The sequence below is a fragment of the Furipterus horrens genome, unplaced genomic scaffold (assembly GCF_987537825.1).
Source record: "Furipterus horrens unplaced genomic scaffold, mFurHor1.1.pri manual_scaffold_6, whole genome shotgun sequence".
Lineage (NCBI taxonomy): Eukaryota > Metazoa > Chordata > Mammalia > Chiroptera > Furipteridae > Furipterus > Furipterus horrens.
The window spans coordinates 161,857,224-161,878,305 of record NW_028327176.1 but is presented as its reverse complement, the minus strand read 5'-3'; the positions used below and the strand labels follow the sequence as shown (position 1 = coordinate 161,878,305).

The 21,082-nt window shown below is 39.1% G+C and overlaps 1 protein-coding gene across 1 annotated transcript; it reads right to left on the bottom strand.

Moving 5' to 3' along the window:
- Positions 1–20,052: 20,052 nt before the first annotated feature.
- On the bottom strand, positions 20,053–20,708 carry LOC150007714 (profilin-1). Its single transcript, XM_090280636.1, has one exon. The coding sequence runs from the start codon at positions 20,584–20,586 to the stop codon at positions 20,164–20,166; it is 423 nt and encodes a 140-aa protein (XP_090136762.1). The 5' UTR covers positions 20,587–20,708; the 3' UTR covers positions 20,053–20,163.
- Between the last annotated feature and the right edge of the window lie 374 nt (positions 20,709–21,082).

Below are 21,082 nucleotides of genomic sequence, written 5' to 3'. Positions count from 1 at the left end.
AGGCAAGTCTCGGGAGGAAGTGGAGACTTTAGTGTTTACCTTTTTCAATTTGAGAGGGTGGTCAGAAGGTGTCACCATCAGAAAACAGGAAGAAATGTGGGACTTGATGGGGACAGAGGTCAGTGGGTAAATCATTCACAGAAAAACGGTGGCTAAAAGACATGAAACAGATGGGCTTTTCAAGGAAGGAAGAAAATAAGCAACAATCCTTGTTTGGAGGGCACTCTACTCAGTGAGAGGAAGGAAAAGCAATGCCAAAAGGACATGGTCAGTAAGGGTGAAGAGTCCAGACAGAGACAATTGTCAGAGCCAGCAGGAAGATTTTAGGGAAAAGAAATGGGATGGGCAATCACAAGTAGAAAAAACTGAGATTAGAATAGAAAATTAATAGAACTTTACTGATAATTACATCACTGAAAACCCGTATCATTCAAAGAAAGAATTTTACATGGTTCCAGGGCATGAGGGACATAGAAAATTCTAGAATCAGGACTTGCCATTGCAAGGAAGACATACATGCTGATTCATGGGACAACAGCCGAGGGGGTGTGGTCCTGTAAGCCAGTGTTTAAAAGAGCTGAGACTATGTTTATGGTTATTCAGCAAGAAGAACTAAAACCTGTAAAACATGATACTTTTTCCAGAGTTCTTTTCTTGAGCAATTATTTCATTTCAGCTCCAACATGCATCCCATGTAGAAGACACTACTCTCACTCCCGTTTCATGTATGGAGAGTGAAAGAATTGAGATAAGGAGAAAAATTTATTTGGGATAATCATTTCTATCTTTTATGGTTCTCTGACTTCTATTCACATTCTTAAGGCTGCATGCACTTCATGGCTTTGTAACATGTTTCCTTTTGAAAGATGACCAGGTTCCACCTGTCTGTCCCTTTGAATCTGCCAGCAAATCTTGCTGCCTGAAATCTAATTGCCTTTGGACTATGTAGTGCTTTAAGAGTTTGCTTTTGACCAGGAAAGAATAGGAAGAAAAGACTTTTCAAGGGTGCTTTCCTGCGTGCATTTCTGTGTCACGAAATTGGTTTATATTTTGGCTGAAACCTATTAAAAGCACCTTATGCCCAGTGTAGGTTTTGTGGCTTTCTCATCTTAGTGAGGTGGTTTTGTCGTAGAAGGAGGGGAAGAGTTTGGACCCCTGCTGATAGCGAGAGGATTTGGGATCAAAAGGAAACCTGTGTGTAGGCAAAGCTATACCTTACTAGTAGTTTCTACATAAAACTGTTAAAAGTATATATTTTTTCAGAGCAAAATAGGACAGCAATTCTTATTCTATAGCTTTAATCAAAAGGAGTTCGCTCCCATTAGAGACATGGATCAGAGACTTGCACTTTTTATTTGTTTCTGCTTTGTGCATATGAGCATGTCAGAGTCAGAGGCAATAAGTCTCATTTAACCTTTTTTTTTTTTGAAGACTAAAGGAAAACCTTTAATTATCTTTGAGGAACAGTTTAAAGAAGATGAACAGCACCTCATCATGTCATTTCTCTGGTTAAAGCTTCCCCGAGGCTCTTAACTCTTTCAAAGGAGAGCCTAGACCTCTGAGCTTGGCAGAGGGTGTTCTCATCTGTACCCCTGACATTTCCTTAGTTTTAACCTATGCTCTGCCTCTCAACCGCAGACAATCCCAAATACATACTCATGCTTTATGCTTCTGTCTTCGAGATCCGCCTCACACTTCATCTCCTCTGAGAATCTCTCAGAACTACCTTAGGCTGAGTCACTCCCCACTGTGCTCACACACAGCTTCCTACAGACCCTTACTGTTGAACTTGGCTTTACTGCACTTCACAGATGTTGTGTTTTTTACAAATTGAAGGCAAGATCCTCCACCAGCAAAAAATTACAACTAACCTTATTGCCACACTCGCTTTGCTGTGGTCACCTGGAGCCGAACCAACAATATCTCTGAAGTATGCCTGTACAATATTTTTTACTCTCTTCAGTCATTGTTTGTTTACACTCTCTTCACCTCCAGGTTTTGAGCTCACTGAGGCCAAGAATCCTGTCTTAAATAATCTTCGTGGCTAAGTGACAGTCACAAAATATTTTAATACCAAACATCATTTGTTTTATAAACTAAGCGTTTACTGAAGAGAATCATGGCTGTGTGATAGGAGTTGGGTGAATTAGAAAGGGGTTAAGGTGTGAGCTGGGTTGAGAAATGGTTAGTTAACAAGCCATCTTGATGTCTGAAAATTTTACTCTAGTGTCTCCATTTTAAAATAGCTCATGTGTAATTGATTTAATGAAGAGTTTGGATTTAGTGGGGTATGAATTAGTGTCTCAGTCTCTGATAGAGCATAGGCCTTCAGTTTTGGACCAGTTGAAGTAGGCATCTATGGTAGTGGTAAAATCATTTAGCCTCTTCAGTGGAAGAATGTGCATGGAAGAACAATAAAGTCTTTTGGGTTGAACTTGCAAACATAATTTAAAGTAGTGACAAGTGTTACAGTAATCGTAGCATAGCAGCCTAATGCAGTGGCTAGTTGGGGAAAACTATAATTTTTTTATTTTGACAATTAATGCCAAATTCTTTTAATTCTATTATAAGTTTTCTTCTAGTGCAGTTTATAGATGTCCTAAATTTGTGATTTCTAAAAGGTGTAGGATGTTAAGTTTTTTTTTAAAGTTTCACTGTGAACTTTGGGAAACGTTGGGTTAATACGAATGGAAGTAGTTCACTACCTGATGATACGCTATAAATCCCTAAGACCTGCATGTGGCATACTGTAGTTTTAAGTTTTCTTCACAACAGACCTCTTTCTCTTTCGCTTTCTTTATGACTTGAAATTTTAGTACATTTGGCTGTTATAACAAAATACCATAGACTGGGTAGTTTATAAACTACAGAGATTTATTTCTCACAGTTCTGGAGGATGGAAAGCCTAAGGTCATGGTGCCAGCCTGGGCCCATTCTGGTGCAGGCTCTTTCCCTGGCTTCATAGCCTGCACCTTCCTGCCATGTCCTCACGTGGTGGAAGCACCAGGGAGCTCGCAGGAGCCTGTTTTATAAAGTGTTAACCCACTCATGAAGGTTCAGCTTTGAAGACCCAAGTACACCACCCAAGTTCCCACCTCCTTATACCATCATCTTTGGGGATTAGGATTTCAGCAAAGTGTCTCAATCTTGGGGGGGGACACAAACATTTCGACTTTAGCACTTGAGTATCTGCAAAGCTCTTACTTATGTTGATGTTCGTCTGAATGTAAATATCAGAGGCATTTACTTTTTTATCTTCTCCTGAATTAAAAGAAAAACCAAAAAAGTAAGCAAGCTGACATTGCATGATCCTGTGAGATACTCATTCTTGGCCTTGTTAGCAAAAGTGAGAAGCTAGAGTCTGGACACTTAACGTTAATACACATATTTGCTTATAACAAAATGTTATAACTGGTATAATATGTGGGTAGTTATAGGGAACTAAATTCTTATAAAGCCCTTAATTTAGAACAGCATTTCCCAAGGAGTGTTTCATTAAGCAGTAGTACCACTTACATATATTGCGAGAGAAAGACCATTTGCTTAGGCAAGCAGTGAACAACTGAACAATTGTAAGGAATTTTCGAGCTAGAAAAATTCCAAGAACACTTCAAGTAGGCAGAAATAGCTGAGACCTTCCAGCTACTGTTGAAAGGATTTGAATAGCACTGATGTGAAAGTATTAAATGTTGTAAGTTAAATATAGGGAATAAGAGCAAGAGAGCAAAGATGGGGGTGCAGGGGGGGAGATTCATTTAGATTAGAAGGCAAATGACTTATCTAGTTCCATGAATTCATTTTTTTTTTCTCTTCTGGGATGGAAAAATATTTTAGAACATTTTTGTTTCTTAAACTACACTGAAGATTTTATTCTTTCACAGAGGACAAAAAAAGTTAACCCTGGGCTAAATCTTTCAAGGAGTGAGTTTGAACAATGATTACAAAATGGAAATACCAGTGTATTTTATAATGTAAGTAGTGTATTTGACCAAAAGACAAATACAAAACAAATGCAAAGATGTATAGAATGAATCGTAGAATAATGCTTGTCTGTCTTAAAAAAGTTTCATGATTGAATTTCATACGACAATTTTTACCTTTCCATTTTTGGCTGTTTTGGGAGGGGTCTTTTTATCTTCCTTGAAAGGACCAGACAGGAAATGATTCTTGCCACTAAGTCAAAGGGGGAAGGTTTGCATGGTCCTCGTGATGTGAACAGGAAATCCCGTGCAGAGAAAAGCTGCGGAAGAAGGAGGAGAAAAGGGGAAAATGTAGTCTGCTTAGGTTTCCTCAAACTTCCCCTGCCCACCCCAGAGCTGTTTCAAGTAAGGTCTCACTCTCTCTCTCTCTCTCTCTCTCTCTCTCTCTCTCTCTCTCTCTCTCTCTCTCTCTCTCTCTCTGGGTTTGCTGGTCTCCGGTTAATTAAAACCTAAGGAGGTGGGGATTTCAGATGCATTTTTCTCTCATTCTTGGGTCCATCCAGTCCCAACAGGATGGTTGAATCTCGATGTGCAGGAGAAGGCATTCCTGCTTTGCAGGTTTCTCATCTCTTGCCTGATACGCTATCAGGTAAGATGGCTGCAAGCTGCTCCTCAAAGACACAAAGGCTAGGCCCTGCGATCTCTTTTCTGAATGACAGTAACACTGCCAGCCGGGAGGGGGCTGTCACCTCAGACCCCACAGCAATGTGAGTAGCTGCAGCTGCTGCCCTAGGGGAAACCAGATGCACCAATACTTTGAAATGTCTTCGCAGGTTTGCTAGGAATGTACAGACTTGCGACAGTTGTTTTGCAGGATTCTGGTATTTGAAATTTGTCACAAAGCCAATTCCCATTTGGGTAATAATGCGATAACTCTGAGTATGAGGTGTCATGTACTAATTTTACTTGAGGGTTGACACATTTTTACTAACAAGTTCTGTGAACCCCATGTTATAAATAAGGAAATGATCCGGTGTGTCAAAGGATACACGGTGGGCCAGGTCTATAAATGGGATCCAGAGGCATAGCTCTTCTGAAATAACTTTTAACCCTTTGTGCTTTACCTACAACACATTCCGTCCTTGGGATGGATGGGCCCATTTATTACTACCTTGGAAGGGAGAATTAGGAAGCTGAATCCATTGCTGCAGAAAATTGTTATTTTATTTGAAAGAAAGCACTATCATTGTAATTCACAGATTAAAAAAACATGCTTTTCATGTTATATATGTTTGTCTCTGCTGGTTATTGGGTATTCAAATACTACTCTGAGAATTCTCACATTCCTTTTGTTTGTAAAGAAAGCACACTTTGCATTCCCCTGATCAGATTTTTTTTTTTTTTTTTCTATAGCTGTTTCTCAAGCTTGCTGCTTTTGTCACTTTAGAAAATGTGAGCAGGACATTTTAAGATTGGAACTCAGTTAAATTCTTTTATCAACTAATAAAAATTTTCATTAAGCAAAATCAAAAGTAGGATAAACAAATATCTTAATGTGATGAACTTCTCCTACAGGAGATTTTCCCTCTAAAGAATAGGACACAGGCATGCTGCATAAGCCAGGATGCTGTTTGCCTTGTTCTCCCTGTACCTCAAGCAGATAGGACAGTGCCTGACATGAAGTGGGAACTACTAATGTTTATTGAAGAAAAGCATGAATGAAGGAATAAGCAAATGAATAAACTGCAGACTTTCAGGAGGAGCTTTTGTTATTCTGGGAAGAAGAAGGAAGAATACTGAGCCAACTCTCCCAGCTATTTCTTTTTATCTTACCTTTGATAACAAAATGGATGTTGCATGCTTTAGAGAGGTCTCTACCCTCAAGTCATTTCCTTAACAGTGACTGATTCTGATGGCTAGCTCAAGTCCTCAGTCCTTCCAATGGCAGAGATACACCAGTATTCCCTGGAAAGTACTCTCTTATGCTGTTCCCAAGATTCAAAGAAGTTAGACTTTGTGGTTTGCATCATTGTTTTTTATTTGGGGGTTTCCTTCAATTTTAATTCCTTATATGGCCTTGGTGTTCTATTAGTATTATTGTTGAACTGAATAATACATACTTTCAAAGACAGTTATGATAGTATTTCCACTTAGTATAAACAGCTCTTTGATTTCTTTCTGTAGATAAGGATGCTCAGAGCATTTACAGAAGTTCCTTATCACTGAACTTCTTTTACATGGACATTAAAAGTTTTCCCCTGTGCATATTTATTTTGTCTCTAGAGCTTAAGTATTATGTGTCTTTTTTTGACCATCATTTTCTCACGAGTAAAATGGAGATAATATTTACCTTTTGAAAGGTTAGTAATATTTTTTAAAATGCATATAAAAACAATAAAATTGCTGCACATTGTAAGTACTCTACTCAAAGTTGCCAATTATTTGTATTGTGTGAAATTAATATGTGGGATAGGTAACAGTGACACTAACGGAGAAAAGATATTGACTTTACTCTCAAGCAGCAACACTCCCAGCATTGAAATAAACAAATCATAATGCAACTGTGTGATAATAAATAAATAAATAAATAAATAAATAAATAAATACAAGTGCTTAAGAGGAATGTGATTAACTTCATCAACAATACTCCAACAAAACTTCCTAGAGAAGGGAAGTTTTGACTCCAGACTTGACAAATGGGAGCCAGACAAAGGAAATGAAAGGGGTCTTTTTAGTCAGTGGAGACAGATTTGCAAAGACTTGATCCATAGGATATTCGTGACCTAGAAGTGCAGAGTGGCCAAAACCTTGGATGAGGCTTCCGATAAAGTGGAGGTGGGGAAGCAGTAGTCAAAGAAGTGGGGGCAGGTTGTTAAAGACAGACTGTGGAGGAACTTGCATGGGAAGGAAGACAAGAAAGTTGATTTAATTTTCTGTAATTCGATCTGCATTTTAGGAAATCAGCTTGGAAGGTAGTGTGAATGATAAGATAGTGGTTAAAAGGATGATGTCTGGAGCTAGACCTTTGGGTTAAACTCTTGCCTCAGTTATTTATTAGTTAGTTATTAGTTTAGGACAAGTTAATGTACTCCTGGCTCCATTTTCCCAGCTGTAAAATGGGGATGGTAAAAATACACCCCTCACGAAGTCATTACGTATAATGAGAATCGTCGGCAGCCGTCCGTCTGGAGAGACGATGGTGTAGCTTCTTAAGAGTCTATCTGCACCGCCGAGAATGGCATACATGATGTGTTATAAATAGGTGTTGGTGAAATCATAATATAAAGCAGAAGGTGGAGAGCATGAAAAGCCAGATGAGAGGCTTTCCAAAGGAGCAGGTGAGGATCAGGTCTAAGCCTGGCTGTCATTTCAGTGGACTTCAGTGATGCAGAAGGACATTTATGGTCCAAAACGTAAAGACATTTGACTAAAACAGCCATGTTTCTTAAAACATCAGTGAGCTTGAAACCATCAGTGAGTTAATGATGATTGATTGCAGGGAAGCAATTACTGCTCAACATAGTTTTTTAATATTGCACAACAAAATGGGTTATTTTTGCAAATAATATCTGTTGAATTTTAATCAGTAATGAATAAAGAGGCTGTCCTTACTCATTTATAATAACTACTGTGTCAGTGTCAATAAACTTATAACTTTACTTTTAATTTACTTGTTCGTTAGATTTCCTGTTTTCTAGTACACAATTGTAATGATTATATAGAGACCTCTGTCTGAGAAAATGGGGTTGGCAATTGTGATGTTTAGATTAATCAAATTAGCAGAGTTGGTTCATGTATACAATCAATTTGTTTACCAATTTGTTAAACTGTATTAGTGTTGAAACTCTACTGCCAATAATGAATAAGCAAATTGTCTGTTCCTGAATATTCTTGAACAGTCAAGGGCAACAGTTAAATATTCTGGCTTTTGTGTTCAAACTGCTGATCACTAGTTGTGTGGTTCTGAGTAAATTATGTAGCCTCTCCATGCCTTCAGGGGGAAGAGGATGACTGTGAGAGGGTCTCGCTCAAAAGATTTCTGATGAGTGAGTTAACTCTAGCTCAATGCCTGATAAACTGCTCACAGAAGTGTCAGGCTTTATTAGAATTTGACATTGCCTTAATGCTGTTATTATATAATTAATTATTCTGTACATGAGAAAGCTTTGCTATGGAAATCTGATTAGTAGAGTTTTCTGGATGTGTTTGGTGTAAAAACTTTAATGATGGAGGACTTGTGAAATTAGAACAGAAGAAGGCCATTTACATTGACCTTCTGTGTTACAGGCGCCAGTATGAGGAACTTTCACATATGTTATCTCATTTAGTCTACACAACAGCCTTGCAGAATGGTAATTACTCTTTTCATTTCAGAATTGAGATAGGAGAAATCTCCTGTTTCAAGAGCCATACAGATAGTGGCACAATCAAGTTTATATCCCCCAATCCCTTATTCTTACCTTCTCATAGAAAATGTGGTTAAGCCATAATACTGTTTGAATGGAGATGAACTTTTCTTCTTTTTGATGCGATGTTTCAGATAGTTCAACTGATGGAAGAAGTTCGTGACCTGATCTACTTCTGCTGTTGTGTATGTAACTGTGCTGGAAATAACTTGTGAAGTAATTATGGTTTTCATAGTGTCTGTTTGATCTCTGATAAATTGCCAATACAGTAGTTCCCCTCTATATCGTGGTTCACTTATCATGGCCTCACTGTATCTCAGGATTTTAAAAAATATTATATTTAATTATTTATCGCAGATTTTTTGCTCTATCGCGGGATTTTGTGGTGCTGTATACGTATGATGTCAAAGTTACGTAGGTGTAAGAGTGTAGAATATGTTTAAGAACATAAGTAGTGTTTATAAAAGTGTGGAAAGGGTTAATAAGGGAGTGGGAAAGGTTAATGAGGGTCTGGGAATGGTTTATAAGTGTGTGGGAAGGGTTTATATATATAAATACTAAATGTAAGGTTCCTACTTCACGGATTTTCACCTATCATGGGGGGGGGTCTAGAACGTAATACCCACAATAAGTGAGAGAATACTGTATATAGCTATCAGAGAAGGAAAACTCTGACTCCAAAAAACCTCCGCTGCCTTGCGGCATACCTCTTCAGGGGAAAGGCTAAGGGAGTAAACCCCGACAGAAAATCCGGAGCCGGAGTCCCTAAGGCGGTTTGACGTTGTAGTCAACACCGGCAACTCCTGCGGCGCACCTGAAGCCAAGCTGTATTGACTCCGTCTTTCCCTTGGATCCTTCAGCTGCGAAGAGAGGGGGGGTCTGCTGCATGGGCAACAGCAGACCCTCCATATCACCCTGCCCAGGCTCTGTAGCTTCAGCTTCACTGGAGAGGACACTCCAGCGTCATCGTAAGATGTCGATTCAACACGGGAGGAGACAGATACCGTGTCACTCCTGAGTCGGACTGCACAGCCATTCTCGGCGGTGCAGATAGACTCTTAAGAAGCTACACCATCGTCTCTCGAGACGGACGGCTGCCGACGACGACTGTATATAGCTGCAAGGTGTTGACTGATGAAACTGTAATTGTGTACAAAGATGGATAGGTAGATGTAACTACCAGGAAAAATAAAAGCCAGTTAGGGTTGACCATAACCAGATAAGAAACCCAGTTTTTCTGAGATTCACAAAACTTGGGCATTTGTAAAACCTTAGGAATGTGGCCTTAAACTTTTAAGAACCAGGATAAATTAAGCTAGAAGAAGAATGTAACATAAAGGAAAATAACCCCACCCTCCCTAACATTTTTAAATATAAAAAATGACACATCATGGTATGCTGCAAAGCCTTTGAAATACTTGTATATGTTCTCATAAATGAGTTGACATGCTGTTTTATAACATGCATTCAAGTAAAGCATTTCATGTTAATAAAATGAGTTTATATTGTATTTAGAAAAACGATAAATTATTCCATATTTAAATCTCTGGATAAAGACTAAGTTTATGCTGTCTTTCTGGATTTATTATATAATTTAGGTAATTTTGGTTCAGAGTTTGCTAATTGAAAATTTGACAATTTTAGTTTAAGAAGGCTAGAGTTTTATTCTAAGTTTAGAGCGCCCTCTTCTGGTTACTGGTAGGTATAAGGAATTCTGAATTTCATGAATGGATTCCAAGATTTGTGCCAGAATTTCTTTCCATATTTTCATAATTAAATTTCTGAAATGTGACTGTAAATCACTAGTTTGTATAGTTTGCGACTTGCCAGTTTACTGAAATGCAGCATGTTGACAAGAATCGTTTGTACACACCAGGAGCCGCTAAGGAGCTTACATCTGGGACCAAGATGCTTTGACCCCATCTTAGGGGTCAAATGGTACACCATAAGGGAAGAAGAAGAAAGAAGGAAGAAAACTGATGTAATGCAGCACTTATTATATGTCTGGTGAGGTACTAGGTATTTGCTTGCCATCATCTTAAAGATTCCAATGCTTGCTGGTTTAACAAAAAAGAAATTGAGGTATAAAGAGTTTAAGTGGTAGGGCCAGGTATCAAGTTCTTCTTCATCCCAAATCCTGTCTTCTCTCCACTAACACATGATAAAATGTAGAGACAAAGCAGAAAAAGAATGATGTATGACAAAGAAGTGCCCGTGACTCATTTATTCAAGTACTCCTTTAATAAACATGATTACATTTGTGCGTTGTAGAGTACATAGTGCTAAAAGAGGACATATTGTAATTTATAATATTTTAGTGGGAAGATAGAGTATAAATACTGTTAGACATAAGACAGTCTCTTCATCACCTAGTAATAAGTACTAACAAATTGTGTCCTTCTGATCCCTTTTTAAAAAAACACAAAATAAATTGTGTTTTTCTAATCTCTCAGAGGAGGGGGAAAGGAAGAGAAGGAAAGGCTAGAATGACACTGGCTTTTGCCTATTGTTTATTATAGGCTAACTTGTTTTATGTATTTTGTTTTTATTAGTTATATTGTGTGAACAGCCCCATGATGTTAGACATTGATTTTTTAAATTATCCTGAAAGAATAACCATACTTCCTGGCTTCCAGACAATCTTGGCTAACTCCTGTTGTCTTGAGGTAATTATTAATAGTGTCCCCTTTCACTCTTCAAAACATCTCAGTTTGAACAACATATCCTTCTATTATAATCATCCATACTTTATACTTGCAGAAACAAAGACCAAGGGAAGATAAGCAACTTGCCCAAGGTGACCAGCTTATAAATTGCCAAGTAAGGACTAGGAGATTATTCTGCCTGACCCTAAAGTTCACACTCATCTTACTGGGCCACAGTTTCATCTGTTGCAACATCTTCAGAATTTCTTCAAGGTCTTTTTGACTCTCCTTTGCCTATCAAGGCATATGATGTATTGCTTATCTTTCAGGCTTTATAGGCTAAATCATAACTGTGATTCAACTTTACACATAAACTATAATTCCATTTTCAAAATGAAACACAGATCTTGCAGAAGCCACTGCTCATGAATGCTAACAGCTTTTTTTAATGGCTGCATTTTTGTTGCTGTGTAGAGAGATCACCATCCAGTGCTTTACTGAGTCGTATCCAAAAGATCTTATAACGCTGAAAGGCTGTATTATCTTTATTTAATATTCTGCCCGTTCCATAGTCCTCTATCAGACCCAAGTTTTGACCAGGTTAAACAATAACTTTACCATTTTCATCTGTAAAGTAATTCAACTGCTTCTTCCTGAGACAACTCAGTCGGATCCTGGCTCTCTCCCAACCTGGGATTGTCACATTCCCACCATCCCCTGTTCTACCTCTTCTTATGATCAACAACAGTTCACGTCTCATTCTAGAAAGCTAAGCACATCATTTCATCACTATTAACATTTTTTAAATGGTTGCTTTCATTGTATATTTTTCTTTATTAGGAGACACCAGGTCCTTTCATTCATCTGTTGGGTGTGAGGCAGGGTGACTCCCTGAGTGCAATTGGGTATTCCATCTCTCTGAGTTTTAAATGTCTTATATAACAAGACTTGATACTTGGCTTTGTTTTAAAGTTGGAAACTTACTAACTAGGAAAATGCTTGTATCAATGTGTCCAAGACAAGTTTTTAAATGTATTCTACTTTATTTTTTACTTCCATGGTGGTTATTTTTCTGCGTGCCAATTTTAGATAATTTTTAAGTGCCAAGTATGCTCTCTTAAGGAAATTTAGGGGATAAGAAAAGTGATTTGTGTTTGTTATATCACTTTATGTTCACTAGGATCTTTATAGCTGTCATTTCTTTTACTACACCCATTTGATCTGTATAGTATGTCTAGATGGCTTCGATTCTATCCAGGAAGCATAGAAACTAGCTGAGAGTGTCTGAAGTTTCAAGAGCTAAAATTAGTAGATAACAAATGGTGGTTAAGTTAGAAACCAGGGTCTCTATATAGATTTATTGTCAGACTATGTGCTACCCTGCATGGTTTTAGTTTGCAAGCCTTGAAAAAATGCCTTTCATCTGTGGCACTGTATTGCAGGTGTTTTTGGATATTGGTATATGCTGTAAGGACAATGGGGGTTAAAGGTGGTGGTGGTGGTTAAAGTTTCTTTCTTTCTCCTGATGGATTATGTGTAGAATGTAATCAATGACATATCACTTCTCCTAATTCTTTAATTCAATTTAGCAGAATGATGTAGTTAATTTAAGGGCATGAATTTTAGAGTCAGACCTGGGTTATAACGATGACTGCATCACTTGAGAATCATTTGATCCTATAACCCACCCATGGGAGGAAGAATAGCATGATGAAAGGTATGAGACCAAGAAAGGAGAGGGCCTTCTCATAATATCCTGTGGTTGGGTTGGTGTATTGGTCATACACAGATTCGTACTGGAGGGCTGTATCTAATAGATAACCTGTATTTTCTCTTTTAATCTTCACAACAATGTAATGAAGTAGGCATTCTTGTTATTTTAATAATATAGGTAAGGGAATTGTGGCTGAAAGACTTCCATTAGTGTATTCAAAGTCACACAGCTGCTCTGACTGGTGTGGCTCAGTTGGTTGGTGTCCTCTTGAAAAGAGAAAGGTTGCTGGTTCAATTCCTGGTCAGGGCACATGCGTAGGCTGTGGGTTCGGTCTCTGGTCGGGGCACGTACAAGAGGCTACGATTGAAGTTTCTCACATTGGTGTCTCTCTCCTTCTCTTTCTCCCTCCTTTCCCTGCTCTCTAAAAAATAAATTAAAAAATAAGAAATAAAACAAAGTTGTACAGCTAGCAACTAGCAGAACTTGAACCCAGGGCTGTCTTACTTCAGAATCTGTGATTTTACATGCTATTCTGAATTAGGAAGGGCTTTGAATGATAGGCTGAAGAGTTTGTCCTTAATTTTGAAAGTAACATGGAGTCACTTACAGTTTTGTGGAGTACAATGTCATTGGGCTGTGTTTTAAGAAGGTTAATTTGACAGTTGGGTGTAAGATAGATTAGAAGGAGAAGAGATTAGAGTTGAGGATGCCAATTCTTTTGGTTACAAGCAAAACAAAACAAGACAAACAATAAAACTGCTCAGCTCTGTTTATCTTAGGCAAAAAGGAAATTTATTGATGGAACAATGGAGTGGGAATAGTTAAAAATGGTTTAAGTTCAAAGAGCATAGACGTGCAACTTTTCTCTCTTAAACTTTTTGCAGTTACTCACATATTATCCCTTTGCTTGACTTTCACTCTTTATGTCCAAATAAGTAGAGTTCTCTTTCTTAGACAGAAGTCCTAGTATGTGTGGGCAAAGGAATACTGTCCTATGCTATAGTCTATTCTATAGTTTTTGCCATGCATGAAGGAATTATTGATTTACCCTTTTAATAGATGAATTAAAAAATAAGGACAGTTTTCATTAGAATTTTCAAATTACTATTAAATGATTCAAGTAAGACCGTGTCCGATGACAGAAAACTTAGAAAAACATTTGGTTTCTATAACACTCTTAATCACGTGCCATACGTTACCATGTTAATTTTTTATTGGAATTTTTAAAAAAGACATATACAAAAGTAGGATATATTTTTGAAAATTAAATACATGACATAAACATATTGACAAGAACAAATAAATACTGGGTCACAGACTCTGCCTCACACATACAGCTTCTTAGTTTCTAGGAGCAAAGGTGCGTGTCCTTCTCCTTTTACTCAAAGCCAGAACAGTTCGAGGCACGTGAGGTGTAACCAACTGAGATACCTTACGCATACAAGTCCGGATCTTAGGAGAGTTTTAAAGCTGAATGCACAGACTTTAGATTCTTCAGAAGACTCATGAGACTGGATAAAATAATCCCTAAGTAGAGTTTTAGAGGAAGAAGAGGAGGTGAAGGTCAAGAACAGAATTCCAAGATTAGTTGGAAGAAGAGAAGAACCAGAGGAGGAGTGACTCCTGAGGTATAACAATCAGAGGAGACTGTTGTTTCTGAAGCCGAAGATGGAGAAAGTGTCAAAAAAGGGATGGTCAGATGCCGCTGAGAGGTCAAATAGAATGGGAACCAAGGGTTTAGCAATTAGGAGGCCATGGGTGACTTCAGGGGATAATTTCAGTGAGACAGTCTGGTCAGTAGCTGGATTAGATTGAAGAATAATTGTGTTCTAAGCAGCGACGACAGCAAGACAATTATTTCATGGAATTTAGAGGTGAAAGGAAAGACACATACGGATAGTAATTTTGGGGGAGAGAGAGATAAAAAGACTTTGTTTAGGAAGGCTGAGACTTGAGTTTATTTACAGGCTGCAGGTATGAATTCAAGGGAAAAAGAAGATTGAAGCGATAAGAGAGAGGATTTAGATAATGAGGTAAAGTTCCAGAAGATGTACTATAAACACGGTCAAATGCAAAGGGGTACAGAGTGGGTTGAGGGGTACTTTTGAAAAAAATCTGAAACAGGGAGGAAGTGGAACATGGTTTTAGGAGTATGTGATTCTGTTGTGGAATTTCTCCTGTGTCGGATGTGTGTGAATGCAAACATCTTTTTTACCAGGGAGCAGAAGTGGTCCTTTCCTCCCTGGTTCATGCTTTGGGTGAATTTGACATGGTGGCCAGAGTTCTCTCTATGCTTATAATAGAGCTAATCCTTAAGTTGGGGTGGCTCTTCCTTGTATCAAGGACAACTGTGAGGTAAAGCCCACAGGTCTTTCATTCATGTTTTTTTTTTCTCTTCAGATTCTTTATTCTACAAAGTGTTTCTCAACTGTTAATGTATGTGGGGATCACTTGAGGGAGCTTGTTAAAATGAGGGTTCTGATTCTGTAAGTCTGGGGTAGGGTGTGGGGTTCTCATTTCTCATAATCTCCTAAGTAATGAAAGTTGTTATGAAAGAACAAAATTAATATAAGTATGCAAAGGACCTTTTAATCATATCAGTAGAGGTTCACCATGGCCTCCTGTTTGCCCAGTCCAGTGACTTTCTCTTGGTTCTCATCCTCTTTGAAGTCCCAGAACCTAATGGGAATAGAGATTACTTCTATTTTTTTTAAAAAAACAATTTCTTTGTTTGTTTGTTTATTTATTTATTTTTAGAGAGAAGAGAAAGGAGAAAGAGAGGGAGAGAAACATCATGTGTGGTTGCCTCTCACTTGCGCCCCCAACTGGGGACCTGACATGCAACCTAGTTATGTGCCCTGACTGGGAATCGAACCAGCGACACTTGGTTCTCAGGCTGACGCTCAATCCACTGAGCCACACCAGCCAGGCTTACCTCTATTTTTTCAACAGTCTTTATGTACTATGCATAAAGGTTGAGGGTGTGATTTTGTTGTGATCTTTGTGAAATTCATTTTATTTAGGGCTCTCTTATTTAGAATAGTGGTCTATATTTCTTACCATTACCTATTTCTCCACTTGATCTTAGCCAAAAGGGGGAGGAGTGATCTATTTCCTGTTTCTCAAAGAACTTACTGTGGCATAACTGGAAGAGACCACAGATATCTATCTCGACTTGCGCATCAGCCTTCCAGTCACATTGACTCTTCTCATTTGTTGTAGAGGTCATACCTTTTGCAGGTATTCTTTGATAGTCTTTCTTTGAAGCAGGTCCTTTATCTTTCATAGTCTCTGTACTGTCTGCAGCTGTGTACAGCTAATAATGAACGTCAAAACACTTTACTTTCCATGTACCGGCACTAAGCTGTCTGATTTTCCAAATCCTTTTGTGGCATCACTTTCCCAGCATTTGGGGCCAGTTTTGTATTTCTCTGCTAATTTGGTTGCTTTTGCTTTTACCTCCTTTCTTTCTCATTAGTGCTTAGTGCATGTGCAGCTGCCTTTCATTAAAGACTTGCAGCAATACATGTTTTCATCCTTGAAAAATTATAAGCATTTTGTTCACTAATTGGCTCTAAACATCCAAGTGACATCACTCACAATAAGGATGAAGGTGGCTCATCATGTGTTTTTCCAGCAATAGGGATAGGTTTGTCCTAAACTCTCCCCGCGCTCTCCAGGTACCCCCTTCTGACTTAGAGCCATATCTAGGGAGCAGCTTGTTAGAAATAGATGTGCATTTGAGAGCAAGTATTCCCTCTGCTGAAGTGAGTGGGCATACAGTATCAAACCTGGGACTTTAGTGTCCTACGTAAAATATGTTGTAACTTTGGCTTGAAAAGCAGTAGTTCTGGAAACTACCTTTTCTCTTTGCCCTTTCTTTGTAGTTTACAGTAACAGTTCCAGTTGCATTGTTCCTGATATCCAGGAGTTACTTTGAGCTTGATGAGGAAAGGCCTTTATTAAGCATCTGGCTGCAAATGTCAGGGTGCTACCCATTATGATTCTCTCACAGATGCAGATCCTGTCTTCCAGAGAGCTCAAGGTGTTGAAGACAGTTGTAATAAAATATAATAGTGGGCCAAATGTAGAGAACATACCAAAAAGAGCACAAAATGATGAGTAGATATTTTAGTTTACAAGTTTATATTTGCATCAATGTAGGATTAGGGAATTGAAAAGTGAGTCTCAAAACTGCATTCTTTCTGTATGTGTCTTTGGTTAGATTGTGTGGGAGAACCATGCAAGAGAAAAGCCAAGAAACAAATGGGCTTCTAAAGCTCAGATCTTTACCTTCTTCTGGAAAGCGGCCCCTCTGCATCATGGTGGAGCCAGAGATGGACTTTAATGTGCAGAAGCTGCCAGTGTGTTAGAGTATTCTATCTCTGCCTCTCCCAACTTTAAATGAGTAGAACATTTAAAAAAAAAGAACTTGATTAAGAGATGATGAACATACACCTTTCACTCAGGACCTAAAATATTAAACATATCTTGATCTGTTGATTTATTTTCTGTGAGTTGACATACTTTTGTTTGCATTTTCTCCATTAGAAAAGTGTATTATTAAAACTGCCTGGCATATTTCCCAAGCTGACATTGCCATAGGGGTGTGCAGTGCTAGAGTGACCTGGCTTGGTACTAGCTTGCAATGGCAAATGGAGATCACTAAAAGTTCACACACAGGAATCGCCTACCGCTATGGCCAGGTGCACCCTGCCGCAGTCAGCTTCAGATGGTGACGACTATGACAGTGCCTGTGGCCTCCCCTAAAAGGTCCAGCAATGGGATAGAAGGGTTTCATGATAAATATCTTTATGCTCTTTCATTTTGTAGTAGCTGCTCAAAAGGGAAGTTTGAAAAGGTGATGAATGGAAGCATAATGGGTGTTTTAGGGACTACTTATTCTTTTCTACCTTTTGCCTAGTTACTGTGAAGGACCCAGAAATAGCACCTCAGCTTTGAGAAGCTGAACTGCTATATGAATCAGCAGAATGAAAGTTACACATGGGAGTTAACGGAGAAGCATTTTGGGGAGAGTTGCCTTTCATCCATGTTGCTTTGGGTGGTGTCATTTTTGTCGTCTAGGGTAGATTTTTTACTGAGGGGCCTTTGCTTTCTTTTAGGTATTAGGAGAGACATAAAGAGCTCTTAAGGCTATTTAGTTAGAGCCCTAACTGGTGTGGCTCACCTGGTTGGATGTGGTTCTACAAAGCAAAAGGTCTCCAGTTCGATTCTTTGTCAGGGCACATGCCTGGGTTGTGGGTTTGGTCCCCAGTCAGGGGTTACGGGAAGCAACCAATTGATGTATCTATCACACATCTAGGTTTCTCTCCTTCTCTTCCTCCCTTATCCTCTCTCTAAAAATACATAAATAAAACTTTTTTAAAAAAAGGATATTTAGCCTTTGAGTGGGATGGGCTAAGACATGTCCACAGGTGTGCATATAAGTAGTCTGTCCTTAGTGCCATGAAGTTTGTGAGAGGAAAGAGCTCATTCTGACTTGAGGAGATTGTGATGGAATCTGTTCACCTGGCCCAATGGTGTCTTCATGTTAAGTTCTTATACACTGATATGAGTTATATTTAATCTTTATAAAGTTAATTCTTAATTACCAAAGAGGTTTTCTTTTAAAAAAAAAAAACTTTTTCTCCTTTAACTAATTACTACTTTCTTTTAAATATCAATTCATTGGATTCTGAATATTTTGAATTGTCATATGCAAGTTGGGTTTTGTATGGCTGTGGTGCAGTCCTCTGGAACAAACTTTTGCTTTTGTATGATATTCCATTGTCAAAAGTTCACTGAGCCCTGACTGATAGCTTAGTGAAATGGGCATCATCATGCAAACTGAAAGGTCACAGATTGGGTTCCTGGACAGGGCACATGGCTGGGTTGCGGGCCATGTGGCCAGTTGGGGGCATATGATAGGCAACTGATCTCAACGTTTCTCTCCCCCTCTTCCTCCTTTCCTTCCTTTCTCTCTAATAATAAATACATAAAATATTTAAAAAAAAAAAAAGTTCACTGAATGGTAGAGCTGGAGAGGACCTAAGAGACCAGCTACTCTAATTTTTTTTTACAAATAAGGAAACCAGGAACCACATAAATGGTTTGCGTAACTAGAGACTACTCTTGGCAGAGCCAGGGCTGTACAACCTGCCAATGTTGCTACGTACAACTGTGAACAGAAAGCACTTGTTTTAGTGGAAAATAATGGAGGTAGTCATTTTTTTCTGTCTGCTTCTTTGTATATCCCTGTTTTAGAAGCCCAGTTGAGTGGTGTCAATGCTTTGATGACTCTGTGAGCTTGGCAAAGAAGGATGAAGAGGAGGACACCATTGAAGGCTTATTTCCAACCACCAAAATCCCAAATCCTCAATTTCAGAGATTATTTCAGGTGAGAAAGGAACGATGAACAAATCATGTATATATATTTTTTAAATGCAAGGGAACTGAGTGAAAAATCAGAGTGATTGGCTAGTCACAAACAAATGTCTTTATCCTCCAATTTAATAGAAGGATGCTACCTTCTTTCTACTACAAGAGAAAAATATTATGAGCTTTTAGGAAGGAACATCAAGTGGGGATGCTTGCTTTTTTTTTTTTTTTCTTTTTTTTCTAGAGAAAGGTTATTGTTTTTTCAGGAGGGCTTCATAAAAAGCTGATTCCTCTTTTATGCTTTTTCCAGGCTTTTCTCCTCTATTTTATGTGAATGAGACTTTTTTTTTAAGTAACTAAATAATAGAGTTTTATGAGCTATATAATAATCACTAATAGGAGAGAAGTGTTCCAGTGACACATTTGCTAAAAATCTCATAATTAAAGGTAGCATAGGGGTCAGATAAAGAAGTTATAGTTTGAAATTATTTAAAAAGTAGCTAAAATTACTGGAAAACATAAAATACAAATTTCTGAAGCTTGGGCCAAAGGAACTGAAAGGTGGAGCTTGGATTATGGGGAACTGAGGAAGCCAACAGAGCGCTGACTTGTCCTGAGGAAGAGGAGGAGCAGACAAGGGTCAGAGGGAAGAGTGCGCCAGCCCTGGATCCCCTGGGTGACGGTGGGACACAGGCTTCTCTTCCCCAGAAGCAAATTTTCCCTATGGAGCAGCGGAGGGCCTGTTTCTGAGGGGCCTGCATGATGAAGAGACCATTGCGTGGCCCTCTTGACTCACTTCTTTTTTTTTTTTTTTTTTGTTAGTAGAATCTTTTTTATTCAGAAAAAAAAAAAAAACAAAAAAAAAAAACCAAAAAACAAACAAAAAACCAGCAATGACAAAAAAAATTTTCCAACCACACACAGGAGGGGTATGGGTAGGGGGAGGTGTCTGTCCATCCAGCCCCGATCCCCAGCCCATGTGGTTTTGGCAGCAACAAAGGAGTGTAGGGTAATGGCCCAAAAAATAAAAATGGTGTATGTGTGTATGGGAAGGAGAGGGGTGCAAAAGCAGTGGGGGATGGGGGAAGGGAAAGACGAGGTCAGTACTGGGAACGCCGCAGATGGGAGGCCATTTCATAACATTTCTTGTTGATCATACCACCATGGACACCTTCTTTGCCCATCAGCAGGACTAGCGTCTTGGCAGTCATGGTGACAGTTATGTTGAAGGTGGGAGCTCCCCCGGTGCTCTTGGTACGAAGATCCATGGTAAATTCCCCATCCTGTAGCAGTGAGTCCCGGATCACAGAACATTTCTGGCCCCCAAGTGTCAGCCCATTCACGAAAAAACTTGACCGGTCTTTGCCAACTAGGACAGCAACCTCGGCTGGCGTGATGTTGACGAAGGTTTTCCCGGGGACGGCGGCCCAGACAGAGGGCGAATCCTTATAGCCCACGATGGCCGCGTCCTGACAGGTCCCGTCCGCCATGAGGTTGTCGATGTAGGCGTTCCACCCGGCCATGGCGCTGCTACTGGGGCTGCTCTCGGCGCTGCTGCTGGGACCACGGGCTGGGCTCGGGCTGGCGGGCGGGGGTAGACGGAGAGCTCGGGGCACGCGCTGCCGTCCGGACCGCGGCTCTGCTAGCTGTGTTTGACTCACTTCTGAAAGCATCCTTAAGTAACTCAGGTGTGTCTTAGGGCTAGTCAAGATTTTGAGGTTCTTCTACAGAAGAGAAATTGCCTGTTTTTTTTTTTTTTTTTTTTTTTTTTTTAATATGCTTGCAATTCCTTTAAGTAGTGGGAAAAAAATAACTTTTGTTCTAAAATGAGAACTATGAAGCTTAACATGTAAAGACCTGACTCAGTGACTGCTGTAGTATTCTAAGTATAATCAAGTATAAATTACTTGTATAAAATTCTTTGGTGTGTTTGACAACTGGACTTCAAGATGGCTTTGGCCATTTGTAGGGAAGGGAGATCCGACCAGTTGGTGTGGAAAGCTTGCAAAAACAGGTCAC

Coding starts and splice junctions, on each gene's coding strand:
- LOC150007714 (XM_090280636.1), bottom strand. CDS start 20,586: ATGGCCGGGTGGAACGCCTACATCGACAACCTCATGGCGGACGGGACC.